Below are 27,272 nucleotides of genomic sequence, written 5' to 3' on the forward strand. Positions count from 1 at the left end.
CATCTAAATAAAGTGTCTGAGATTTAATGTAGATTTTAGATCTACAGACTAGTTTTAATTATCTGTACAGTATTGTTAGCAAGAAGCCACAGGTTATAACAATTCTGTTATGGTGTTTTAAATGCATTCTTGCTTGCTTTAGCCATCCAAAATGCCTTGCTTAGAATTAAAAGTCAAAAAGATGTTTTTTACCTGGACCTACAGTATATCCTTATAGTATAATTATTTATTAAGGTCATTTTTAAAGAAGAATTATTTTACCTATTGCTTTGTGTTTTTATTAAGCATTTTTATCATATGATTTAACATGCCATATTCTTTATGCTGGCACAATTTTAGCATTATTCACTATAATTATATCAAATTAAGGCATTACAGTTTATGATTTTGTTAATGTTTATCTCATTGAATATTTAGGATTAATTGGAGATCTGAATTAAATTAAAAAGTCATTATGGGAACAAAAGGATCTGTAAAATTGTGTCAGCTTTTCATTACAGTCTACATAAACCTTTTTGATGGATTCATAATTGATCACATTTCATTTTACTGTTTGTCTCTGTCTCTTTCTGGCTGAATTCAACTGATGTCTGTGCAATATTTCGTAAAAGGATATGAGAAATCCCGAAGTTTAAACAACATAGCTGGCTTGACTGGCAATGCCCTGAGACTGTCTCCAGTAACATCACCCTACAGTTCACCTTGTCCTTTAAGACGTTCTCGATCTCCCATTCCATCTATCTTGTAAAGCAGACTACATCAATCTGACAAATAGAATTCTCTCAAGTACTATTCACCACATAATGGAAATAATTAAATGTAGCATTAACTCTAGGATCTTCCCAGACAGGATTAATTCATCTGGAGATTCTAGGAAACACCACTTTGTCAGCAAATCATTTTCTATAATGCATTTTAAGTTATTAAACCTATGGAGTTTGTGCATATCTACTGACCAACCAGTTTCTTTCTGGCAATAAAGAGGATAGATTTTGGATTAATCGGCCAGTATATTTAATAATTACATATATTTTCAGGGAAATACAGCTATACCAATGTGCTTCCAAATGATAGCCAACACTTCATTGAACGTTCATTTCTTGTGAGTTTCTGATCCATTCTGAAGATGTCTGGGATCCCGTCTTAGAGCTCGCAGTGTAACAGATCAGATCATTTGCATGGACCATTCCGTCTACACATCACATCAGCGCAATGTTGCAGATTACTGGGGCTACCAAATGGCTCTGAATATAAGCTTGGCATCGTATCATCCGCTAATTAGTTGTCCTGCCAGTAGGAATTTGCTTTTACTTTTACTTTAGTTGGTATTTTTCTTTAGCTGACTTTGACTTGTTTTATTCTGTGCTAAAATCTTGTAATAGAGTATCGAAATGTCTCTGGTTGTTTGCACACAGATAACTGCAAAGAGGTTGTCATAACTGGTTACACGCAAGCAGAGGCCAGATCTCTTTCTTAATGGCTTGGGAAGGCACAATACATGTGAAAAAGGTAAATGCCATCCAGGCTTGCAATTTTAAGTTAGAAGATCTTCTTTTCACACCAGGGTTCTTCAACATTTTCACAGGCAGAATTTTAAAAACATAGAAAGATTCAAATCTTGTACTAAATGTGTGAATTTAATCAAGAGGGGTTTGAATATAATGAGGTTTTTTTGACCAGCCTTAAACATCTAGACTAAAATTTTGCATATTTTCAAGTCAACGTTTTATCTATTTTGTTTTCTTTAAAGTTGTTTGTCATATATGTTCATGTTGGTTTGTCTAACCAAATGTTAAGTTGTTTCATTCACCTCTCTCAAAACACTCAAATTGTGCCTGTACACAACTGGTTCAAGGCTGCATTCTTTTCTTTTGCATTTTGCTGTGTTTTATGTGCTTTGAGTATGGTTGATGTCTTTTTAAGCTGAATTAATCAGGAAGTAAAGCCATTACTCTTAACTTGGAATCATGAGAGGTATACACTCCTGTAGTGATGGTCACTTAATGCAGTAATTCTATTAAAAGTTAAGTCAATATTTTAAATATATTAGGATTAAATGTAAATTGTTACAGTGTAAATACCAGCATCACCAGCCAGCTTGCAGATGGCAAAACATATTAACTGTTTATATATATTTTTTAATTGTTGTTGGTCCCTTTAAATTAACAGATATGATTATCATATAATAGCTTCATCAGAAATATAGACTAGAGTAGATATTTTATCTATTCATCAGTGATCCTCAAGTTTTGTATTTTGCACTTTGTATGGTACATCGACATGGATTGTTCTGTAGTTATTCACACACTGTTGTTAAATAATTCCTGAGCTAATCTGGTCCAGTGAGTACCACTGATTTGGGTATAAAAAGAGAAAATATTCTAATATATATATATATAAGGCCATAGCTGCTGACAATAATCCGGGCTGAGTGCAGGGGCTGCCAAGTGCTGTGATATTTCCTCACACCCATGTGTAAGCAACTCTGACTCCACTGTGTGCTCATGGCTGATCCTCCTGGAGATAAGAGACAACATAAGTGCAGCATGGAGGAGGATGGTGGGAGCCAGCTACTGCACTGACAGAGCTGCTGTAGATGTGACAAGACAGCACATAGCCAGCAGCCCCTGCACTCGGCCCGGATTTTTGGCAGTAGCCATGACTTTTACTCTGCAGTGATCCCCGACCCCCAGCGTAGCCTCATCAGCCAGGATCAGTGTTGTGAGAACAGCAACACTTTCCCTCAATTTTCAAAAACAGATTGTTCCCAAAATTTTCAAATGTGGGTCGCATTAGGCAAGTTTTTGGGATAGCAACCCCCCCTCCCCCCGCCAGAAATACAGAATGTCTGCTGTAAAGAAAACACACACTGAACAATGGACAAGTTGGTTTTGAACATCAGGATTTTATTATCCTGACCAAAATCTCAATCCATTCTCCCATTTATTAACTACAAATTTGTAAAGATCTTTAAAAGTCTTTTTCACGTGACTGTACTGCAGAGTTGACACAGAAGTGAAAATGATTCACGAATCATACTTTCAGCAGTATATAGCTTTCTCAAAAATAAATTAAACTCAATTCTGTGGGATTAGTTATTTATTTAATTGTATTTATAAAGCACCAACATATTACGCAGCGGTGGACATTAGTTTAGGTTACAGACACTATTTAGGGGTGACATACAGCAATACAGGAATACAAGAAAAAGCAGATCACGCAGCACCGTATGAATACAAGGTAATGCTTAGTCAGTCACTGGATGGGAGCATGCCAGTTTAGTTGCCAGATAAGTTCTCTATGTAGAAAAAACACTGCTAGTAAAGTATCTGAACCATCCATGCAAAGTACCATTCTAAATTGTATCAGCAATGTAGTTACATTAAAATAGTACAACTGGATTCTTCATGCTAACATTGTAAAATCTTACCACAGACCAGCCAAAAAAAGTAAAATAAAATATTCATAGCTTTTATTGCAGAGATATGCAAAGGTCTGGTACCTGTATTTTTATAGCGTAGAATAATGTATCAGTGAGGTGTAATTAGTATATGCTCTTAAATTGGTCTTGCAAATAATACTATATTACATCCCAAATTAAAGTGTAAATATTTTCAGGCCAATTTTATTTAAAAAAGTAATCGTCAGCATTTAGATAATTCTGTCCATTACAGCAAGAGATGTGATGTTTTGGGCTGGTGATATAGAACAGAAAATAAGAAAGGCTCAAAAGCAATTTAAGTGACCTTGAGATTGTTGAACTATCCCTGACTGTCATTCTCTTATTAGTTGACCAATGATAATCTTTACTAATACTATTTAAGTATAATATATTGACTGTAACAAGTCCCAAAGCATGAGTTGCATGCCAGTTTTATATTAAATATATTTGCTAACATACATTAAGGGATTAATATAATATTTGGTGCTGCTGTTATTGACTACAGTGTTATACGGAATTTATCATGGATTTGTGACTGCTGAAAAGGGGACAGTGGAATTTAGCCATAACAAGGACTATACTGGAAAGAAACTCCTGCTGGTGAATCGGCCTTAGATGTAAGCTTCCCATGCTTCAAAGTAGTGAATGAGATCTGATGTCCAGCTCAATCTGCAAAGTGCAACAATCACAGACTGAGTTGTTTCAGTTGCCGGAGACCAGAAAGGTCTTCATTAGCAAATTAGCTGTAAATAAATGTGAGCATGGAATATCAGCTATTTTCCTCAATCTAAGTACATGTTCGATTGTATGGTTCTCATCAATTGCCGTGTGTGTATATAAACCCCATAAATTTTGGGTTACCTCACAATCCCTGCAGTACTCTAGTCTGTGCTGTAGATTGTATAGAAATGCACATAAAAGGTGTGTGATAACTTATCATGATCTGTATAAGCAGATATATCTTCATTTACTATTATTATTACTATGTGTACTGCAGATTATGTATAGTAGGCTCACTTTTACTAAGTGGTGCTATTACATGAGATGTATTGCAGGCCAAATAGACACAAACCTACCAATTTGTTAATGTGTGTCTTATAGTATGGTCTTCTAAAACACCACTACTTAGTAATCATGGGCAGTAAATAAAACAAGAAAATCACAAAATGTGTGTATTGTAACTTCTTACTTTACCCTAGAATGTTAAATATGCCAGAGTTATTTTATCATTAAAATGTACCCATCTGTTCACTGGCATTTCTTAGCCACCCATTCTATAAGATAAAGTTTAAGTATTATTCTGACCGATATGATCATGGTGGCAGCAAATAAATTGATAGTGTGTGATTAACTCCATTGCTTTGTCATCACTAAATAAACCCAGCAGCATAAATATTTGTTGTATAAAAATATTGATTTTTATTTTTTGCCAAGGAGAGATATATCTTTTTATCTGTATTGTGCTATAAGAATGTGAATTGTTACCTGTTATTCTGTCTATGAAAATGTATATTTCAGTTGATACAATAAAATATTTTCCTTTATTTAAATAACCATTTTTACCAGTTCTGTCATTTTGTTTGTGTGCAAAAAAAAAAAAAAAATAGGAAAAGAAAAGCCCCACTTTGCCTATTTTCCATTTTAATGCTGTGTCATATTTCTGTGGTCCGGATGTATTGTATTCAACAAAACTTCAGTTTAATATGAAACAGCTTATTAAGAAACAGGCTTGCTAATTAAAGTAATGAAACACTAATCTTAGTAAGCACCACATTTAAATCACGATGCTCTGAAAAAAAATCTGTATTAAGGTTTAACGAAGATAAACTATCAAAACACACATTTTATTTATGAATGCATGGTTATCCCTTAATCAGTGATTCCTCATATCCTTTTCATATGATAAGCTCAAACCACTGAAACAGTCTCAAAACTTTGGCCCATATGCAATCAACGTTTTGTCCTGAGTTCTCTCCTGGGTGATAAATCTTGTATTCTCTTTAATACAACTTTCAAGCATTTTACAATTGAAAAGGTAAATAAATGTTGGTGAAAAAGTACTATCTAAATTATTCTGAATATTTTCTTGCTTGCTGGTGGCAGGGGCATTTTTAGGCATAAGCAGTACAGGCCACTTCCTGGAGTGCCATTGGTCCTGGGGGGCACCATGTCCCTGATTAAGCCCCACCCCCAAACTAGCCAACCTCCCAAACAAAGTCGTGCCCCCACAGGTGTTTGTACCTCCTTCTGTCCTCTTGTGCCACCTTCTGTCACCTTGAGCCACCTTCAGTCCCCTGTGCTACCTCTGCCCCCCCCTCTGTGTCCCTCTGTCCCCCTGTGCCGCCTTCTGTCTCCCTTTCTGCCTCCTTCTTTCTCCCTTTGTTTCTTGTGTGTCTCCCTTTGTGTCTCCTTTTATCTCCTTATTCCTCCTTCAGTCCCCCTTTGCCACCTCTGCCCTCCTGTGCATCCAGAGATGGATTAAAGTGAAATGGTAACCTAGGAAAGCAACGACTTTGGGCCCACACCTGAGTGCCACCTAGCTTACTTGGGGGTTAGCATAGATTGGGTCCCTCCTCTCTCTCTAGGCCCTAGGCACCTGTCTAAGTACCTTGTGGATGATCTGGCTCTGTTTGCATCCCTCTTTGCCTCCCTCTGTCCCACTGTGCCCTTGTCCCACTATCTGTTTCCTTCCTCCTCCTGCACTCCCCCATCCAGTGTGTAAAGGCAGAGTTTAGTGCAGCAGAAGCTGTGCTCTAACCTCCCCTTTGGAGTCCAGTGCTGTGCAGCCATCCTGTCTGTTTTTCTGCTCCCTCTAGTGCTGGCTCTCTACATAAAATGTGTAATCACGGTACATGCTGTTGGAGATGCTGGGCACTAGGGTGAGTGTGAGGGGACATGCAGAAACACAGCACTGGACTCCAGCGGAGAGGTGACTGCACAGCTTCTGCTGTGCTATACTCCGCCTTTACACACTAAGCTGGGGTAGTGCAGGAAGGAGGTGTGCAATGAAAAGCACCAGGATCAACGGGTTGTTTGTATCTCAGGGACTTACTGTATTATGCTTCCATCGAGAGGCGGGGGGGGCGCTAACATAGGACTTCTTGTCTGCAGTGACAAAAAGGCTTGAGACACCCCTAGCTGGTGGTTTAAAAGGCATTTTATTGACAAGATGTGGAAATATCACCTAGGAGAAAACTTAGGAGAAAGAGGTAATTGCATATGGGCCACTGTGTGTAATTTGTGTGTTAGTTCTAATGAGTGCAGTGTAGTGACCATGAGGGCTTATTCAAAGTAGGACATTGCGGAGCTGCGTTATAAACTCTTGTAACTCAGCTCACTGCACTGCAATGATAATCCTATGGGATGTTCACAGTGTGAAATTAGCATCACATTGTAATGTTTAGCACTATGGTAATGCACTGATGCAGTGCGTTACCTCTAACCGCACATGTAACCAGGTACACAAAAGCATACTTTTCACTGCCTGAATGCTTTACTGTACCTACTGTACGCGACAGTAATGCAGCGTTAATCTGCGTTACCACCTTTTTTTGCGTGACTTTGTAATGCTGCGTTGTGACTTGCATTACAATGCAACGCCCCATTGTGAATGTAGCCTGAATGCTGTATAAACCTGGGAAACTGGACAGCATAGTACCTGAAATATAAAGTATAAATAGCCAGCATTTCATTTCATCACACTGGAAAGACTGATACAACATAAAAATGAAAAGTGCACATTGATTGTGTGGAGCTCAGTGTTCAGGGAACTATGTGAATTTTTCTTCATAGATTTTATTTAAAAAAAATGTTGTATTTATATCAGTAAATGCAATATGAGTTCCAGGATGGACTTTAATGGACTGGTTAAGAGTTGTTTAGGTTACTTCAGCAATAGGCTAATAATTTCTTGCTATCCTCAAGTGGTGTGTGTGTGCGTGTATATGTATGTATATATATATATATGTATGTATATATATATATATACATATATATATATATATATATATATATATATATATATATACACGCACACACACACCACTTGAGGATAGCAAAAAATTATTAGCCTATTGCTGAAGTAACCTAAACAACTCTTAACCAGTCCATTAAAGTCCATCCTGGAACTCATATTGCATTTACTGATATAAATACAACATTTTTTTTAAATAAAATCAGGTTTTATCAGTCATGTTGTATAAAATTTCACACAGTATTGATTACTTACCTTTCTTAGTGGAGTTTTGTTGGAACACAATTTGGGCAAATGAAAAGAGATTTTAGAGAACCTCAGAAACCTAAAGCAAAATGTCATAGCAGGAAAAAAAATTACAAATACATTGTGTGAAACTTCAGAAACCCACCATGAAAAAATAGAAAAAATAGAACATAGAAAAAATAGAAAAAACTGCTACTTTCTGAATGTAAAGCCATACAAATATACACCACGCAATACTCAGAGAGGTAGCCAACGCCTCAGGTAGAAGATATAGTAAAACAAACATACAGTGCCCAAGCATACCATACTTTTAATACAATGCAAGCACAATGAACTCCCTTATAAAAAAGTGATGGACGTAATCAAAAGTCCAATTTAAAAGGATAAATTCAAAACAAACCTTGGTAGACACTACTTAGTGTGCTCTGAAAATGAGATGAGTTCTCCTTTTAATTATGTATCAGATTCCCCACTACCACACCCAGTCAGCAATTAATTTACCCTCTATGTTAGACCATGTAATATGTGGTCCAACATAGATAGTGGGTTGATTGCTGACCTGGTGTGGTAGTAGTGAATAAAGGTTTTTGGAGCAGCACTGACTGTGAATCTGACACCTACCTTTGGTAGAAGTTAAGGATTTTCAGCCATCTCTTACACATGATAACTTCTGTGGTTATGAGTCCACTATAAAAAAAGCATAAAAGGGACACTATAATGAGTGGAATATGGACATTGCTGTATTTATTTCCCTTTAAATCATGCCAATTGTTTGGCAGCTGTGCTGATCCTCTTGGCTGAAGTATTTTCTGAATCACACACCTGAAACAAGCAAGCTGGAAATATGGGCAAACTTTAATCTCAGCTATGGCAGTTTCTAGGCTAAATATCTCTCAGGTGAGTGTTTATAATATAGAAGAGAGATCTGCCAGTATTAGGTAGTCCCCAATATAAGTAGCCATTGGAAGCACCCCATATAGGTAGCCAGATATGACCCCCACTATAAGTATCCAGAGGTGAGTCACACAGTATTAGGTAGTCTCCGGTATTGGTAGCCGGAGGTAGCCTAGTTGGTAGCCTAGTATAAGGTAGCCAGAAATTGCCCTACAGTATAGTTAGTCAGATGTGACCCTCCAGTATTGGAGGCCAGATGCTCACCCATTATTATGTAGCCAGAGAAGGTACTCCCTAGTACAGGTAGCCACAGGAGCCACCAGTATTAGGTAGCAAGAGGCCCCTGCAGTATAAATAGCCAGATGTGACAACCAGTATAGGAAACTAGAAAAGCACCCAGTATTGGGTTGCCTTACAGGATACCCTCCCTCACTATTATTAGCCACAGGAGCCACCAATATTAGGTAGTAAGAGGCCCCTGCAGTATAGGTAGCCAGACAGGACAACCAGTATAGGAAACTAGAAAAGCACCCAGTATTAGGTTGCTTGACAGGATACCCTCTCTCACTATTATTAGCCAGAGGAGCCCTGAGTATTAGGAAGCCAGAGAAGGCAGTGTCAGTAGCCATTGCCAAATGTGACCCCCACTATAGGTATCCAATGGAACCCCTAGTATTAGGTAGCCAGAGAAGGACCCCCAGTGCAGGTTGCCAAATGTGACCCTCGATATAGCTACCACCCAGTATTAGGTAGCCAAAAGGGCCTCTTTATTATAGGTAGACAAATGTGAGCTCTAGTATAGGTAGCCGGATAAGCTCCCAGTATAAGGTTGCTAGAGGGCCTCCAATATAGGAAGCCAAAGGAGCCCCAAATACTAGGTAGCCAAAGAGGCTCTCCTTCATCCACAGTGGCTAGCTGAGTGGAAGAGTGAAGTGACTTTTTAAATCAAAAAGTATGCACCTGGAAACACTCAGGGTACAAGGTAGCAAATTATTATTATTATTATTTAGTATTTATATAGCACCAACATCTTCCACAGCGCTGTACAGAGTATACTATCTTGTTGCTAACTGTCCCTCTAGTCTAGTCCCTACCTTCTAGTCATATATGTCTTTGTATGTATCATGTAGTGTATGTATCATAGTCTAGGGCCAATTTTTAAGGAGAAGCCAATTAACATATCTGTATGTTTTTGGGATGTGGGAGTAAACCAGAGTGCCCGGAAGAAACCTATGCAGACACAGGGAGAACATACAAACTCCTTGCATATGTTGACCTGACTGAGATTCAAACCAGGGACCCAGCGCTGCAAGGCAACAGTGCTAACCACTACACCACCGTGCTGCCCACGCATGCATCAGCAAATTACACAATAATTTCATGTGTCATCACCACAGAGACACTAACCCAATATTCATAAGCCATTAACAGTCCACGGGTTAGTAGATTCGCATTGGTTGGCAAGCAGTTAACATCAAGCAGTATTAAAGAGAACCCGAGGTGGGAATTACTTTTACTATTGGGGCACAGAGGCTGGTTGTGCGCACTAAGACCAGCCTCTGTTGCCCCATCGTGTGTCTCCATGTCCCCCCTGCTCGCCGCTATACCCCCCGCATTGCTGGCGACACGCAGCGTGTCGCCAGCTCAATGTTTACCTTGCGCTGTCAGTCAGCGCCGCTCCCCCGCCTCCTCCGCATCGGCGCCACCAGCCGCGTCACTTCCCTCCTATCAGCGGGAGGGAAGGGACACGGGCGGGTGCGCCGATGCGGAGGAGGCAGGGGAGCAGCGCTGACTGACAGCGCAAGGTAAACATTGAGCTGGCGACACGCTGCGTGTCGCCAGCAATGCGGGGGGTATAGCGGCGAGCAGGGGGGACATGGAGACACACGATGGGGCAACAGAGGCTGGTCTTAGTGCGCACAACCAGCCTCTGTGCCCCAATAGTAAAAGTAATTCCCACCTCGGGTTCTCTTTAAGGCTGGTTCACACAAGCTTCTGCTGAGCTTTTGCTTAGCGTCTCGTTGAAACGCTGTGCTTTTTTTCAAGAATGCCAGCAATTAACAGCTAAGTTTTAGTGGCTTTTGAAGGTTTTTAATCGCTTTCAGTAGAGCGTTTCATTTTCTGGCTTTTGGTGGCTTTTTCAGGAAGTATATGGAAAGGCTGTGATTTTATGGGCTTTCACCAGCTTTTGCTGGCTTTCAAATGCCTTCTGGAAGCTGCATGTTGCTTTTGAGATAAGACGAGACGCAGGGATCAACTGCCATTTTAAGCCCATACACCACCATTCACCACCATTCTCCAGACCCTGGGCAAGCACATGTCTGAGCCGGGCAGGGGACAAACATAAATAGGGGGAGCTGACTGCTTGGTCTGTAAGGTATCACAGCATTCAGCAGGGAACAGACCCTGCCTTTTACAAGTGACTTACTTCTGTAGGATCCAGCGATGGATCTTTATAATCATTCTTCACACACACCAAAATAGCTTCAGCTCCCCAAATTGTCATTAATACAGCAAGTTGTATAACACCATTCCAATAAGTAAGACAAATCAAGCTTTGAACAGTTGAATGTGCTGCAATGAGAGTAGATAAATAAAGCAATTAAGACCAATGGGCTAAAGTGAATAGAGAGAGTATAACTACATGTATAAAAAGAAGAGAAAAAGAAGAGAAACCACTAAAATAGTACCACTAAAAAGCTGATAAAAAAAGTCTTAAAGGCAAGGCACAGGAGAAAAAGAAACAAAACACAATGCAATAAAGGAAAAGACAAGATACCGAGTACAATATAAAATCTCACCCAATCTTGTAGAAAAATAAAGCATTGGGTCTGTAGTGCCTGTAAAACAAGTACAAAATAAGACATGATGGTATTTTTTAAAATGGCATACAAAGAATAATTCACATGGCTTATTAATTGCACTAATGCATATAGTAGACCGCACACTCCATAACGAATGACTAAGCATGTAATAATACACCAAACCCAGTAATGGCCAACATAATGTACATCTTAATCAAAGAAAATTGCTGTGCAGAATGGCTAATACATAGATCATAGTTAGACTGTACTGCATCTCAGCTATACTGTACCAGCAGTGGCTGAATAGTGTAATGGTTAAGGGCTCTGCCTCTGACACAGGAGACCTGGGTTCAAATCTCGGCTCTGCCTGTTCAGTAAGCCAGCACCTATTTCAGTAAGGAGTTTCTTGGGCAAGTCTCCTTAACACTGCTACTGCCTACTGAGTGCGCTCTAGTGGCTGCCTCGCAAGCGCTTTGAGTCCGACAGGAGAAAGGCGCTATACAAATACTACAAATACTGCCATTACCTAATTTACCAGCCAACAACTATTGTACAAAAATAAAGGTGTCTAGTAAAAATAGAGGCCATTGATTTAAGACCTAAAAACATATTGTAATTACAGTACATTTGAAAAAAGAAATGTGTACTATTGCTCCTGATTCAGAATTGCACCTGGGTAGGTGTATTGCGTATTATAATCACATTACATATTGGTAGAAATGATCAAATTGCACATAAACTAGCATCATAACGAAATAGAGCATGTAAATCAAATTGTACTTTGATTAGCAGCATAACGTATATTACGCATTGGTCAGCAATATCACGCTGACTGGCCAAGTGTCACGGTTTCGCCTTGACACTAACGACTTGCAATCTCTATCCCGGCATCACGGGGCACTGGTCAAATGTACCGACCATTTCACAGAGCAGGAGAGTTTGCAGTTAATTGTTTCACTGCCCAGAATCTTTGCAGAGAACACTAAAATACATGCATCACATCACACTCTGCAGCTTTGCCTCACGCTGAACTTTATCAGTAGCACAACAACATAAAACTGCAGCAAGAAAGGTCTTGAAGTTGAGAGGGAGTGAGATAGAGATCTCTACCCTGGCTATCTAGTTACAGAGCATCTGAGTAGTGAGGTGGGTATCTTATCTTTCAATATGCTTGTGGAGTGCTAGAAATCCTGTATGGATCAATCATATTCGCTGCATTCCTCTGTGCTATTGCTTTGATTAATAACCCATATTGTGATACAAGATCCTTAATTAGGGATATTTGTGTGATTTTATGCATTTACAGTCCTGGGACTAGAGTTATGAACTTGTAGGCACTGTGTTAACATTTCTGATATGTAAAGTTTTTTGCCAGAAATAAAGAATTTAATATTTTGCACATTTCGGTCTTTATTTTCTTATTTAATATATTCATAACTCTTCATGTAGAGCTATTTACGCTAATTTATATCCTTTATCACATATGTGTGCTGTGATTATTCTTTAAATAGCTTGCCTACCATTGCTCCGTGCGCCAATCTCTGCATAGGATGGAGGGGGAAACTGTATAGGGAAGGGGCGTGGTTTTGATAAACTGGGCCGTGGCTAAAGGTGTGGCAGGGGCGTGTCTTCGTGTCCCTTTTTTCCTGGCTCCAAAAGTTGGGAGGTATGATTACGCATTGAGTTGACGAAGCTGTACATATATTTGATAAATACTTTATGAATGGTGTGACAAAACATGCCCTGTTAATCACAATTTGAGGAGCCATAACTATTTTGGAGTATGTGAAGAACAATAATAAAGATTTTTTTTGTGAATTTCAAACCTAGAGTTATTTGCATTGGGTATCCCTCCAAAGACACACATTGCTAAGAGGGGTGCAGTGAACACCCTTTGGAATAACCTCGCTAAAAATCCAGTTCATAGGTGGGTAACATGATGACATAAGTGGCTGGAGCCATAGAGACAGGGTCACCTAGAAGGAAGGTGGGTGTTAGGAACCTGTTCAGGACTTGATCTACCTGCTGGTGGCAGTGTGTGCGGGACTTATGTACTTTCTATATCCACCACCAGGGGGCTGTGCACTTCACGTCATCAAACTTGCAATCCTCAGTCTTACCTGCAGATGGCATCAGACTCTGGAGTTTCTTGGGACTTCCACCTCCTGCCAGCAGAGGTCAACCTGCTTGGGACTTTGCAGGCCGATCTGCTGACACACCCAATGCTCACCTTACTTAAGACCAGCTCTCATTACAGCAGGTGCCAGAACATCACATAGCTTCCCCTGTGCTTGTTGAACTCTGGTCTCCTGTATTCCTGGTCCTTTGTATTTCTGGTCCTATCCTGATTATCTGGTATTTGATTTATGGCTAGCCACTGACCTTGCTTCTGTGTTGCGATCTTGTACTGCGATCTGATGTGTATATGTATATATTGTATAGAACCTGTATATTGTTCCTGTGTGGTTTCCTCAAATAAGTATATACTGTATATTTGTGTATGACTTCTTAGTTAGACTAGTTAGGGTTTTGGTTGCACTATTCATTTGTTTGTATATACACTGTGTGGTTGTGCTTAATAAACACCATTCACTTATTTCTGTGTTCAGTCTCCTTATATCCTGCTGCAAACAGTGATCACCTGTGCTTGCTCTGTGGGGTTTGTAACAGTATGTTCTGGCCATTCTGATCACTGCAGCTTGATATATATCGAAGGGCTGATAAAACTTCCTGTCTGTGAAGTTTATCCACCCGGTCATTCATAATGAACTCCAGTGAGATGTACTATTATATGTTGCTGGCTGATGAGGAGGGAGATCACTGCAGACAGATTTTCTCTGAGTATCCCAAGAATGATCTCCTCCACCTGATCAAACAGCTGCAGGATAATGTGCAGCAAGGTGTGTTCTGCAGACAGGAGGTCCAGCCATTGCTAGAAATCTGGAGCAATCTGTCAGTTTCTGGTTATCCTAGCAATGATCTGGATCCACCTTATGATCTGATAATGGTGGAGATGTTACTTGATTTATTGGAGGATGATGAGGATTACTTTGTTGAATATTATTCCAACAAATCTAAAGAGTTCCGGTTAGAATGTTCCAACTCTGTTTTGTGTCTGTCTAACAGGAGGGTTTGTAGTTTTGAAATGATTGCTCCTCTAGTTGGTGCATGGAATAAAATATCTTTCATATGTGACAACCCTGATCTTCACCCTGTCACTACCGCCTCTCCTCTGTTCTCTGACCAGAGTTCACAGCACTTAGTCATGAGTAAACAGCCTGTATACCCGTTACCCGTAGCAACCACCTCCAAGGACTTTCATTCATTTGCACCTGTGACTCCAAATATCTCAGCCTCTGCATGTACTCAAATCAGATCCACTACCCGGGCCAAACAGCACTCAGCTACAACCAAAGAACCTGCTAACCCGTTGCCCATAGAAACAACCTCCCAGAATACTTATTTACCTGCTCCTGTGATCCGGAAGAGTGCAGCCTCTCTTCAGACCGCAATTAGATCCACGCCTTGGTCTAAGGAGTACCCTGTCACTACGCAAAAGTCCATGTTGCCATCGCCCATAGCAACCACTCCTAAATTCTCTCAGTTGCCTGCATCTGTGACTCAGATTAGATCCTCACCCTGCTTCAAACCTAAAGTGGCATTTAAGAATAAACGCAAATTCTTTCCAACCTCATCAATTAACCACATACAGTCTTCACTGCAATCTGCATCTTCAAAATGCACCCTGCAACCTGAATTACCAGCAGCTTCTCTTCAAATCAATCCTGTAACAGCCCTGCCTCCAGCCACTCCAGTAGCAGAATTTTGCACCTTGTCAGCAGAGACTTTGTTTCAGCCTGCAGAAGGTAATTCTCCTGCAAGTCTTATGGACTGTAATCAGCCTGCACAGCCTATAGACTGTATTCCTCCTGCAATGTCTGCAGGTGGTAATCCTCATGCAAATGTTATGGACTGTAATCAGCCTGCACAGCCTATAAACTGTATTCCTCCTACCATGTCTGCAGACTGCAATATCTCTACAAAGCTTATGACTTGTATTTTTCCTGCCATGCCTGCAGAATGCCATATTTCTACAAAACTTATGGACTGTAATCCACCTGCAAACTGTATTTCTCCTGTAAAAGTTATGGACTGTAATCTACCTACACAGCCTGCAAACTGTATTCCTTCTGTAAAAATTAAGGACTGTTATCCTCCTGCAGACTGCAATATCTCTGCAATGCCTATAAACTGTAATCTCCCTGCAATGCCTGCAGCCCTCCAGCCTCTGTCAGAATCTGCAGCCCTCCAGCCTCTGTCAGAATCTGCAGCCCTCCAGCCTCTGTCAGAATCTGCAGCCCTCCAGCCGCTGTCAGACCCTGCAGCCCTCCAGCCGCTGTCAGACCCTGCAGCCCTCCAGCCGCTGTCAGACCCTGCAGCCCTCCAGCCGCTGTCAGACCCTGCAGCCCTCCAGCCGCTGTCAGACCCTGCAGCCCTCCAGCCGCTGTCAGACCCTGCAGCCCTCCAGCCGCTGTCAGACCCTGCAGCCCTCCAGCCGCTGTCAGACCCTGCAGCCCTCCAGCCGCTGTCAGACCCTGCAGCCCTCCAGCCGCTGTCAGACCCTGCAGCCCTCCAGCCGCTGTCAGACCCTGCAGCCCTCCAGCCGCTGTCAGACCCTGCAGCCCTCCAGCCGCTGTCAGACCCTGCAGCCCTCCAGCCGCTGTCAGACCCTGCAGCCCTCCAGCCGCTGTCAGACCCTGCAGCCCTCCAGCCGCTGTCAGACCCTGCAGCCCTCCAGCCGCTGTCAGACCCTGCAGCCCTCCAGCCGCTGTCAGAATCTGCAGCCCTCCAGCCGCTGTCAGACTCTGCAGCCCTCCAGCCGCTGTCAGAATCTGTAAACTTTCAACCACTTGCAGAGTTTGCTCACTCCCAGCCATTTGGTGAGCATTCTGATTTCCAGCCTCCAGCACAGTTTGCAGTGTTCCAACCTCCAGCACAGTTTTTACAGACTTCATCATCTGCCATTCCTACTCCTTCATCTACCATACCTGTACGACCTTCACAGACTCCTGTTGCATCTGCCCGGCCTCTACAGACTCCTGCTGTTGCCTCTGCCCGGCCTCTACAGACTCCTGTTGTCTCTGCCCGGCCTCTACAGACTCCTGTTGTCTCTGCCCGGCCTCTACAGACTCCTGTTGTCTCTGCCCGGCCTCTACAGACTCCTGTTGTCTCTGCCCGGCCTCTACAGACTCCTGTTGTCTCTGCCCGGCCTCTACAGACTCCTGTTGTCTCTGCCCGGCCTCTACAGACTCCTGTTGTCTCTGCCCGGCCTCTACAGACTCCTGTTGTCTCTGCCCGGCCTCTACAGACTCCTGTTGTCTCTGCCCGGCCTCTACAGACTCCTGTTGTCTCTGCCCAGCCTCAACAGACTCCTGCTGTTGTCTCTGCCCGGCCTCTACAGACTCCTGCTGTTGTCTCTGCCCGGCCTCTACAGACTCCTGCTGCTGCCTCTGCCCGGCCTCTACAGACTCCTGCTGCTGCCTCTGCCCGGCCTCTACAGACTCCTGCTGCTGCCTCTGCCCGGCCTCTACAGACTCCTGCCCGGCCTCTACAGACTCCTGCTGCTGCCTCTGCCCGGCCTCTACAGACTCCTGCTGCTGCCTCTGCCCGGCCTCTACAGACTCCTGCTGCTGCCTCTGCCCGGCCTCTACAGACTCCTGCTGCTGCCTCTGCCCGGCCTCTACAGACTCCTGCTGCTGCCTCTGCCCGGCCTCTACAGACTCCTGCTGCTGCCTCTGCCCGGCCTCTACAGACTCCTGCTGCTGCCTCTGCCCGGCCTCTACAGACTCCTGCTGCTGCCGCTGCCCGGCCTCTACAGACTCCTGCTGCTGCCGCTGCCCGGCCTCTACAGACTCCTGCTGCTGCCGCTGCCCGGCCTCTACAGACTCCTGCTGAACAGCCTGTCGTTGTCCAGTCTGCTGCCCAGCTCATTATTCCACCTGATGTTCTATGGTCTGTTGCCTGCCAGTCCGCTGCCCTGCCTACCTTGCTGGTAGGTGATCTTCAGTTTACTGTCCTACCTGATGTTTGCCTGTCTGCTATTGCCTTTTGTTTGGAACTTATGACTACCACTCCCTCCCAGCCTCAACAAGTGCTTCTGAACCAGGTGCCTGCAGTTGCCTCTGTCATCCCAGGATCCTCAACCCCAGGGTTCTCTGTTCCCTTACCAGGGATAAGGCCATTCCTGTTGCTAGCCTTGCCAGCCTTGTTGACAGTTCTGTATAGGAAACCCCAGTTTTTTGTGGCTTGTCTCCAGGCTTCTCCTCACTGTGAGTTCCTGCCCTTTGACCTCTGCTGCTCTCCTGAATCCGGTGACCCCTGGAGGAGAGGGAGAGTCCTTGGTTGGCTTCTCTTGCCTTCAGGATGGGTTGCCAGGCCCTTGGGCATTGGTAAGGACTCCATTGGGGTTGCCAGTGCCCTCTGGGAGTTTAAAAACTTTCTTACAGGCAGATGGTATCTGGGTTTAGGTAAAATGTGTTGGTTTCAGAGCCTGTGGATTATGCTTCGGAGTACAGCCATTATTCTGGGTATCCTGCATCCCTGGTTGACGGCATTGGCAGGGGATTTTCAGGATGGCTCTGGGGACCCTGGTGGTGGTACTTCCTGTGTGATTCAGACCAACTCAGGCTCTGGAGATTACCGTGGTTGTTGGAGCGTCCTGAGGCCGCTCCTTAAGGGGGGGGTACTGTTAGGAACCTGTTCAGGACTTGATCTACCTGCTGGTGGCAGTGTGTGCGGGACTTATGTACTTTCTATATCCACCACCAGGGGGCTGTGCACTTCACGTCATCAAACTTGCAATCCTCAGTCTTACCTGCAGATGGCATCAGACTCTGGAGTTTCTTGGGACTTCCACCTCCTGCCAGCAGAGGTCAACCTGCTTGGGACTTTGCAGGCCGATCTGCTGACACACCCAATGCTCACCTTACTTAAGACCAGCTCTCATTACAGCAGGTGCCAGAACATCACATAGCTTCCCCTGTGCTTGTTGAACTCTGGTCTCCTGTATTCCTGGTCCTTTGTATTTCTGGTCCTATCCTGATTATCTGGTATTTGATTTATGGCTAGCCACTGACCTTGCTTCTGTGTTGCGATCTTGTACTGCGATCTGATGTGTATATGTATATATTGTATAGAACCTGTATATTGTTCCTGTGTGGTTTCCTCAAATAAGTATATACTGTATATTTGTGTATGACTTCTTAGTTAGACTAGTTAGGGTTTTGGTTGCACTATTCATTTGTTTGTATATACACTGTGTGGTTGTGCTTAATAAACACCATTCACTTATTTCTGTGTTCAGTCTCCTTATATCCTGCTGCAAACAGTGATCACCTGTGCTTGCTCTGTGGGGTTTGTAACAGTGGGTCTCTTGTGCCTGTCACTGGATCCTAGAGAAATGAGTCACTTCACTCCTCTGTTCTGCTGTGCACTCTGCACGAGTTCTTCTACCTCCTCTATCACTTCACCACGGGCAGTAGCCTGACCCACCTGCCTCTAAAAAGGGGCCTGAACACGGCATCTGATGTTCATACTCATTCTGAGTATGTGGCTGAAAGTATTAGGGACACTCGATGAGCAGGACAGCCTGGCAATTGGCATAGTTTAAAACAAAATACATGTGGCAGCCTTCATATCCCTGTCACTACAGTGTTACTTTGAGTAAAAGCAGCAGTCATGTCTGGTTAAAGAAAAAGCTAAAAGTGTGAGCTTGATTATTTGAGGTAAGATGAGAGTGATATTTAGCTATAATCAGCAGCAGACTGGGTAAAGGGATTTATCTATGATGTGTGGCTAATCTGCAGAGTGGATTATGCTGGCTGCTTCATGCTGCTGAGATATCTGAATCACATGACTTGCTGGACAGAAATACAAATGTTTTTTGAAGGTAAGACATTTCATCTGTAATGCATTTGAACTGTGTATTTATTTGTTTGCCTCATGCTGCCGTTTATTCATAGTACTGATTGCGGCCCTATCTCCTCAGCTGCCTGTTCATGGTATATGTAGAATAAACATAGTTTCCCTACTGCTCCCTGTGATAGTAGGCAGCTAGATGTGGTTAGTGTCACAACAGACAATCACACCAATAGTCCTACCACCTTGTCTTCTAATGTTGTCATGACCAGAGTGGGGTAGGGTGGGGGAGGAAAGTTGTTATTTATTGCTTTGAGAAAATGAGTGCTCTGGAATAAGAGGAACCATTTGCTTGTAACACTAGTGGATGCATGTGGATAAATGAATACATGTATGTTTACATTATTAAAGTGAGAGGGATTTAAGGTGCGTACACATGCACTACCACCGGCAACGACGGGTCCGCCGGACCCTCCCGCTGGGCGGACGTTCAGCCGACAGTAGTGCGTGTATACGCGCTGTCAGCGGACTGATAAAGCTGTTTCTGAAAGATCCCCTGAGGATCGTTCAGAATCAGCCTTATCAGTCCACCGACAGTGCATACACACACGCATACTGTCAGCTAAAGACTGCCCAGCGGGAGGGTCCGGCGGACCCGTCGTTGCCGGCGGTAGTGCGTGTGTACGCACTTATAGAGGCTGCCATATTTATTTCTTTTTAAACAATGCATATCACCTGGCTATCCTGCTAATCCTCTGCCTTTAATTCTTTTAGCCATAGACCCTGAACAAGCATGAAAGGATCATGTGCTCTGACTGGATTAGCTGCATGCTTGATTTAGGTGTGTGTGTCAGACACATATTGCAGCCAAAGAGATCAGCAGGATAGCCAGGCATCTGGAATTGCTTAAAAGGAAATAAATATGGAAGCCTTGCTTTAGGCTCCCTTTAAAGGATACCCAAAGTGACACGTGACATGATGAGATAGACATGTGTATGTACAGTGCCAAACACACAAATAACTATGCTGTGTTCCTTTTTTTCTTTCTCTGCCTGAAAGAGTTCAATATCAGGTATGTAAGTTGCTGACTCAGTCCTGACTCATACAGGAAGTGACTACAGTGTGACCCTCACTGATAAGAAATTCCAAGTATAAAACACTTTCTTAGAAGAAAATGGCTTCTGAGAGCAAGAAAGAGATAAAAAGGGGAAAATCTTATCTGTGAGGGTCACACTGTAGTCTCTTCCTGTCTGAGTCAGGACTGAGTCAGCCACTTATATACCTGATATTTAACTCTTTCAGGCAGAGAAAGAAAAAAAGGAACACAGCATAGTTATTTGTGTGCTAGGCACTGTACATACACATGTCTATCTCATCATGTCACATGTCAGTTCGGGTATCCTTTAACCACTTAACGACCGCCCCCAGCCGATGGGCGGCGGCAAAGTCCGGGCCCAAACGACCGCAATACGCCCATCGGCGGGGGCGGCTGCGGGAGTGGCTATGCGGCGATCGCGTCATTCGTGACGCGATCAGCCGCCGGGGACTGGCTCCGCCCCCCGTTCGCCGTAACCCGCCGGCCGTTCGGAAGCGCCGGCGGGTTACTGGCATCCGGATCGCCGCTGCAACAGTGTATAATAGGCTTTGTAATGTATACAAAGCCTATTATACTGGCTGCCTCCTGCCCTGGTGGTCCCAGTGTCCGAGGGACCACCAGGGCAGGCTGCAGCCACCCTAGTCTGCACCAAACACACTGATTTCCCCCCCCCCCCTGCCCCCTGATCGCCCACAGCACCCCTCAGACCCCCCCCCTGCCCACCCCCCAGACCACTGTTTGCACCCAGTCACCCTCCTAATCACCCATCAATCACTCCCTGTCACTATCTGTCAACGCTATTTTTTTTTTAAGTCCCTAATCTGCCCCCTACTCCCTCCTGATCACCCCCCCACCCCTCAGATTCTCCCCAGACCCCCCCCCAGACCCCCCCCCCCCCCCGTGTACTGTATGCATCTATCCCCCCTGATCACCTGTCAATCACCTGTCAATCACCTGTCAATCACCCGTCAATCACCCCCTGTCACTGCCACCCATCAATCAGCCCCTGATCTGCCCCTTGCGGGCAATCTGATCACCCCCCCACACCAATAGATCGCCCGCAGATCCGACATCAGATCATCTCCCAAATCCATTGTTTACATCTATTCTCTCCTCTAAACACCCACTAATTACCCATCAATCACCCCCTATCACCACCTGTCACTGTTACCCATCAGATTAGACCCTAATCTGCCCCTTGCGGGCACCCAATCACCTGCCCACACGCTCAGATTGCCCTCAGACCCCCCCCTTATCAATTCGCCCGTGCAATATTTACATCTGTTATTCCGGGTAATAACCCACTGATCACCTGTCAATCACCCATCAATCACCCCCTGTCACTGCCACCCATCAATCACCCCCTGTCACTGCCACCCATCAATCAGCCCCTAACCTGCCCCTTGCGGGCAATCTGATCACCCCCCCACACCAATAGATCGCCCGCAGATCCGACATCAGATCACCTCCCAAATCCATTGTTTACATCTATTCTCTCCTCTAAACACCCACTAATTACCCATCAATCACCCCCTATCACCACCTGTCACTGTTACCCATCAGATTAGACCCTAATCTGCCCCTTGCGGGCACCCAATCACCCGCCCACACGCTCAGATTGCCCTCAGACCCCCCCCCCTTATCAATTTGCCCGTGCAATATTTACATCTGTTATTCCGGGTAATAACCCACTGATCACCTGTCAATCACCCATCAATCACCCCCTGTCACTGCCACCCATCAATCACCCCCTGTCACTGCCACCCATCAATCAGCCCCTAACCTGCCCCTTGCGGGCAATCTGATCACCCACCCACACCAATAGATCGCCCGCAGATCCGACATCAGATCACCTCCCAAATCCATTGTTTACATCTATTCTCTCCTCTAAACACCCACTAATTACCCATCAATCACCCCCTATCACCACCTGTCACTGTTACCCATCAGATTAGACCCTAATCTGCCCCTTGCGGGCACCCAATCACCCGCCCACACCTCAGAACGCCCTCAGACCCCAGCCCTGATCACCTCGCCAGTGCATTGCTTGCATCTATTTCCCCCCTCTAATCACACCTTGAGACACCCATCAATCACCTCCTGTCACCCCCTAGCACACCTACCCATCAGATCAGGCCCTAATTTGCCCCGTGTGGGCTCCTGATCACTCGGCCAAACCCTCAGATCCCCCTCAGACCCCCTTCCGATCACCTCCCCAGTGCATTGATTGCATCTATTTTCCCCTCTAACCGCCCCCTGAGACACCCATCAATCACCTCCTGTCACCCCCCTAGCACTCCTATCCATCAGATCAGGCCCAATACATCCTGTCATCTAAGAGGCCACCCTGCTTATGACCGATTCCACAAAATTTGCCCCCTCATAGACCACCTGTCATCAAAATTTGCAGATGCTTATACCCCTGAACAGTCATTTTGAGAAATTTGGTTTCCAGACTACTCACAGTTTTGGGCCCGTAAAATGCCAGGGCAGTATAGGAACCCCACAAGTGACCCCATTTTAGAAAGAAGACACCCCAAGGTATTCTGTTAGGTGTATGATGGGTTCATAGAATATTTTATTTTTTGTCAAAAGTTAGCGGAAATTGGATTGTTATTGTTTTTTTCACAAAGTGTCATTTTTCACTAACTTGTGAGAAAAAATAAAATCTTCTATGAACTCACCATACCCCTAACGGAATACCTTGGGGTGTCTTCTTTCTAAAATGGGGTCACTTGTGGGGTTCCTATACTGCCCTGGCATTTTAGGGGCCCTAAACCGTGAGGAGTAGTCTAGAAAACAAATGCCTCAAAATGACCTGTGAATAGGACGTTGGGCCCCTTAGTGCACCTAGGCTGCAAAAAAGTGTCACACATGTGGTATCGCCATACTCAGGAGAAGTAGTATAATGTGTTTTGTGGTGTATTTTTACACATACCCATGCTGGGTGGGAGAAATCTCTCTGTAAATGGACAATTGTGTGTAAAACAAATAAAAAAATGTGTCATTTACAGAGATATTTCTCCCACCCAGCATGGTTATATGTAAAAATACACCACAAAACACATTATACTACTTCTTCTGAGTACGGCGATACCACATGTGTGACACTTTTTTGCAGCCTAACTGTGCTAAGGGGCCCAAAGTCCAATGAGTACCTTTAGGATTTCACAGGTCATTTTGAGACATTTGGGTTCAAGACTACTCCTCACGGTTTAGGGCCCCTAAAATGCCAGGGCAGTATAGGAACCCCACAAGTGACCCCATTTTAGAAAGAAGACACCCCAAGGTATTCTTTTAGGTGTATGATGAGTTCATAGAAGATTTTATTTTTTGTCACAAGTTAGCGGAAATTGATATGTATTGTTTTTTTTTTCACAAAGTGTCATTTTCCGCTAACTTGTGACAAAAAAAAAATCTTCTATGAACTCACCATACTCCTGACAGAATACCTTGGGGTGTCTTCTTTCTAAAATGGGGTCACTTGTGGGGTTCCTATACTGCCCTGGCATTTTAGGGGCCCTAAACCGTGAGGAGTAGTCTAGAATCCAAATGCCTCAAAATGACCTGTGAATAGGACGTTAGGCCCCTTAGCGCACCTAGGTTGCAAAAAAGTGTCACACATGTGGTATCGCCGTACTCAGAAGAAGTAGTATAATGTGTTTTGGGGTGTATTTTTATACATACCCATGCTGGGTGGGAGAAATCTCTCTGTAAATGGACAATTGTGTGTAAAAAAAATCAAATAATTGTCATTTACAGAGATATTTCTCCCACCCAGCATGGGTATGTGTAAAAATACACCCCAAAACACATTATACTACTTCTCCTGAGTACGGCGGTACCACATGTGTGGCACTTTTTTGCACCCTAAGTGCGCTAAGGGGCCCAAAGTCCAATGAGTACCTTTAGGATTTCACAGGTCATTTTGCCACATTTGGTTTCAAGACTACTCCTCACGGTTTAGGGCCCCTAAAATACCAGGGCAGTATAGGAACCCCACAAATGACTCCATTTTAGAAAGAAGACACCCCAAGGTATTCCGTTAGGAGAATGGCGAGTTCATAGAAGATTTTATTTTTTGTCACAAGTTAGCGGAAAATGACACTTTGTGAAAAAAAACAATTAAAATCAATTTCCGCTAACTTGTGACAAAAAAAAAAAATCTTCTATGAACTCACCATACATCTAACGGAATACCTTGGGGTGTCTTCTTTCTAAAATGGGGTAATTTGTGGGGTTCCTATACTGTCCTGGCATTTTAGGGGCCCTAAACCGTGAGGAGTAGTCTTGAAACGAAATTTCTCAAAATGACCTGTGAAATCCTAAAGGTACTCATTGGACTTTGGGCCCCTTAGCGCAGTTAGGGTGCAAAAAAGTGCCACACATGTGGTATCGCCGTACTCAGGAGAAGTAGTATAATGTGTTTTGGGGTGTATTTTTCCACATACCCATGCTGAGTGGGAGAAATATCTCTATAAATAGACAATTGTGTGTAAAAAAAATAAAAAAATTGTCATTTACGGAGATATTTCTCCCACCCAGCATGTGTATGTGTAAAAATACACCCCAAAACACATTATACTACTTTTCCTGAGTACGGCAATACCACATGTGTGGCACTTTTTTGCGGCCTAACTGCGCTAAGGGGCCCAAAGTCCAATGAGCATCTTTAGGCTTTACAGGGGTGCTTACAATTAGGCACCCCCCAAATGCCAGGACAGTAAACACACCCCACAAATGACCCCATTCTGGAAAGTAGACACTTCAAGGTATTCAGAGAGGAGCATAGTGAGTCTGTGGCAGATTTCATTTTTTTTTGTCGCAAGTTAGAAGAAATGGAAACTTTTTTTTTTTTTTTTTTTGTCACAAACTGTCATTTTCCGCTAACTTGTGACAAAAAATAAAATCTTCTATGAACTCACCATGCCTCTCACTGAATACTTTGGGATGTCTTCTTTCCAAAATGGGGTCATTTGGGGGGTATTTGTACTATCCTGGAATTTTAGCCCCTCATGAAACATGACAGGTGCGCAGAAAAGTCAGAGATGCTTGAAAATGGGAAAATTCACTTTTGGCACCATAGTTTGTAAACGCTATAACTTTTACCCAATCCAATAAATATACACTGAATGTTTTTTTTTTTATCAAAGACATGTAGCAGAATAACTTTCGCGCTCAAATGTATAGGAAATTTTACTTTATTTGAAAAATGTCAGCACAGAAAGTTAAAAAAGTCATTTTTTTGACAAAATTCATGTCTTTTTTGATGAATATAATAAAAAGTAAAACTCGCAGCAGCAATCAAATAGCATCAAAAGAAAGCTGTATTAGTGACAAGAAAAGGAGGTAAAATTCATTTAGGTGGTAGGTTGTATGACCGAGCAATAAACCGTGAAAGCTGCAGTGGTCTGAATGGAGAAAAAGGCTCTGGTCCTTAAGGGGCGAAAAGACTGTGGTCCTGAAGTGGTTAACCAGTTCACCCCCAAGGGTTTTTACCCTAACGGACCAGAGCAATTTTCACCTGTCAGTGCTCCTCCCTTTTATTCCCTAATAACTTTATTACTACTTATCACAAGAAAATGATCTATACCTCATTTTTTCCTCCACCAATTAGGCTTTCTGTGGGTAGTACATTTTGCTAAGAATTTTTTTATTCTAAATGCGTTTTAATGGGAAAAAATACAAAAATAATGGAAAAAAATCATTTCTTCTCAGTTTTCAGCCATTATAGTTTAAAATTAAACATTCTCCTTTGGATAAAACCAACACATTTTATTTACCCAGTTGTCCCGATTATTAAACAGTTTAAATTATGTCCCTATCACAATGTACGGCGACAATATATTATTTTGAAGTATAGGTGTTATTTTTCTGTTTGTTTTTTTTTGTTCTGGCCATAATTACAAGCCCCTATGTATTAAATTAAAATTAATTTTCCCTAATTAAATATAGATTAAAAAAGCTGAGTCCCTAAGGCAACTATTTAGTGATTTATTTTAAGCTTATTTTTTTTAAAGTGTTTTTTTTTTGGGGGGGGGGGGGGGGGTTGGAAGTGTAATTTTATTAATTTTATTAATAATGTGTATGTACCTGTATATGTATGTGTTTGTGTGTGTAATATACTTTTTGGCCACAAGATGGCGCTAGTGAACACTCCGGTTATATGAAGTTATCACTTTTTTTTTACACTTTATTAAACTGTAACAAGTTTCCTGTTTTGTGAATGGAGGTGGCCGCTGTTCGCGGTCACGTCCATTCACTCCAGGCATTGCGATTGGGCAGAGGACCGCTCGGTCCTCTTCCCCAATCACTAAACATGGGATCCCGACGGAAACGGCGGCGGTAGCGGCACGCACACGTGCGGAGCGGCGGCGGGATCGCGCGACGTATTAAAACGTCATGTTGCCGTTAATAGGCTAAAGCATGATGTTTTAATACGTATGCTTGTCCGTAAATGGTTAAGGCATCTAGAGCATCACATACTGAATGCACATATGCAGGGCAGCTTTGCTTTTAGAGCCTGTTGAGAATGAAGGGTTTGTGATGTACTATCATATGTCCTCAATTTCCAAGGTTTTCTCCTCTTTCCCCCCTGCCTTCTCCCCAGGGCAAGTAAAGAAAACATGAGGAAATGTGGCCATTTTTACTTTTCAGAAACGTCTGCTGCATGGTTTGTGTAGACAAGACTTTCTTCTTGAAATGTATTAAAATTATATGCAAACACGTCTTTTATTAAAATATGTTTCACACAAAAAGTCTGTGTATTTTTGGACAAAAATAAATAAATACATAAAAATAAAAAATGAAAACACATTTGTGAATTTCATGTAAACCTGGCATACCAAAACAGAAATAATAGGAAAAGGTCTTCAGGTGAGTGCCCCCTCATACATTCAT

At 43.2% G+C, this 27,272-nt stretch overlaps 1 protein-coding gene across 7 annotated transcripts in view; it reads left to right on the forward strand.

The window, feature by feature from the left end:
- KCNC2 (potassium voltage-gated channel subfamily C member 2) overlaps positions 1-27,025 on the forward strand; it is a 333,265-nt gene extending 306,240 nt beyond the window's left edge. For 2 of the 7 annotated variants that reach the window (XM_068276664.1, XM_068276667.1), the window contains exon 4: positions 1,038-4,061. In XM_068276664.1, coding sequence (XP_068132765.1) covers positions 1,038-1,114 — 77 coding nt within the window. In that variant the 3' untranslated portion in view covers positions 1,115-4,061. Of the gene's footprint in view, positions 1-611; positions 4,062-19,224; positions 19,308-26,982 lie in introns of those variants that run through there. The other 5 variants (XM_068276663.1, XM_068276662.1, XR_011030430.1 and 2 more) reach the window with 4 other exon arrangements.
- The last annotated feature ends 247 nt before the right edge of the window (positions 27,026-27,272 follow it).

The sequence above is a fragment of the Hyperolius riggenbachi genome, chromosome 3 (genome assembly GCF_040937935.1).
Source record: "Hyperolius riggenbachi isolate aHypRig1 chromosome 3, aHypRig1.pri, whole genome shotgun sequence".
Classification (NCBI taxonomy): domain Eukaryota; kingdom Metazoa; phylum Chordata; class Amphibia; order Anura; family Hyperoliidae; genus Hyperolius; species Hyperolius riggenbachi.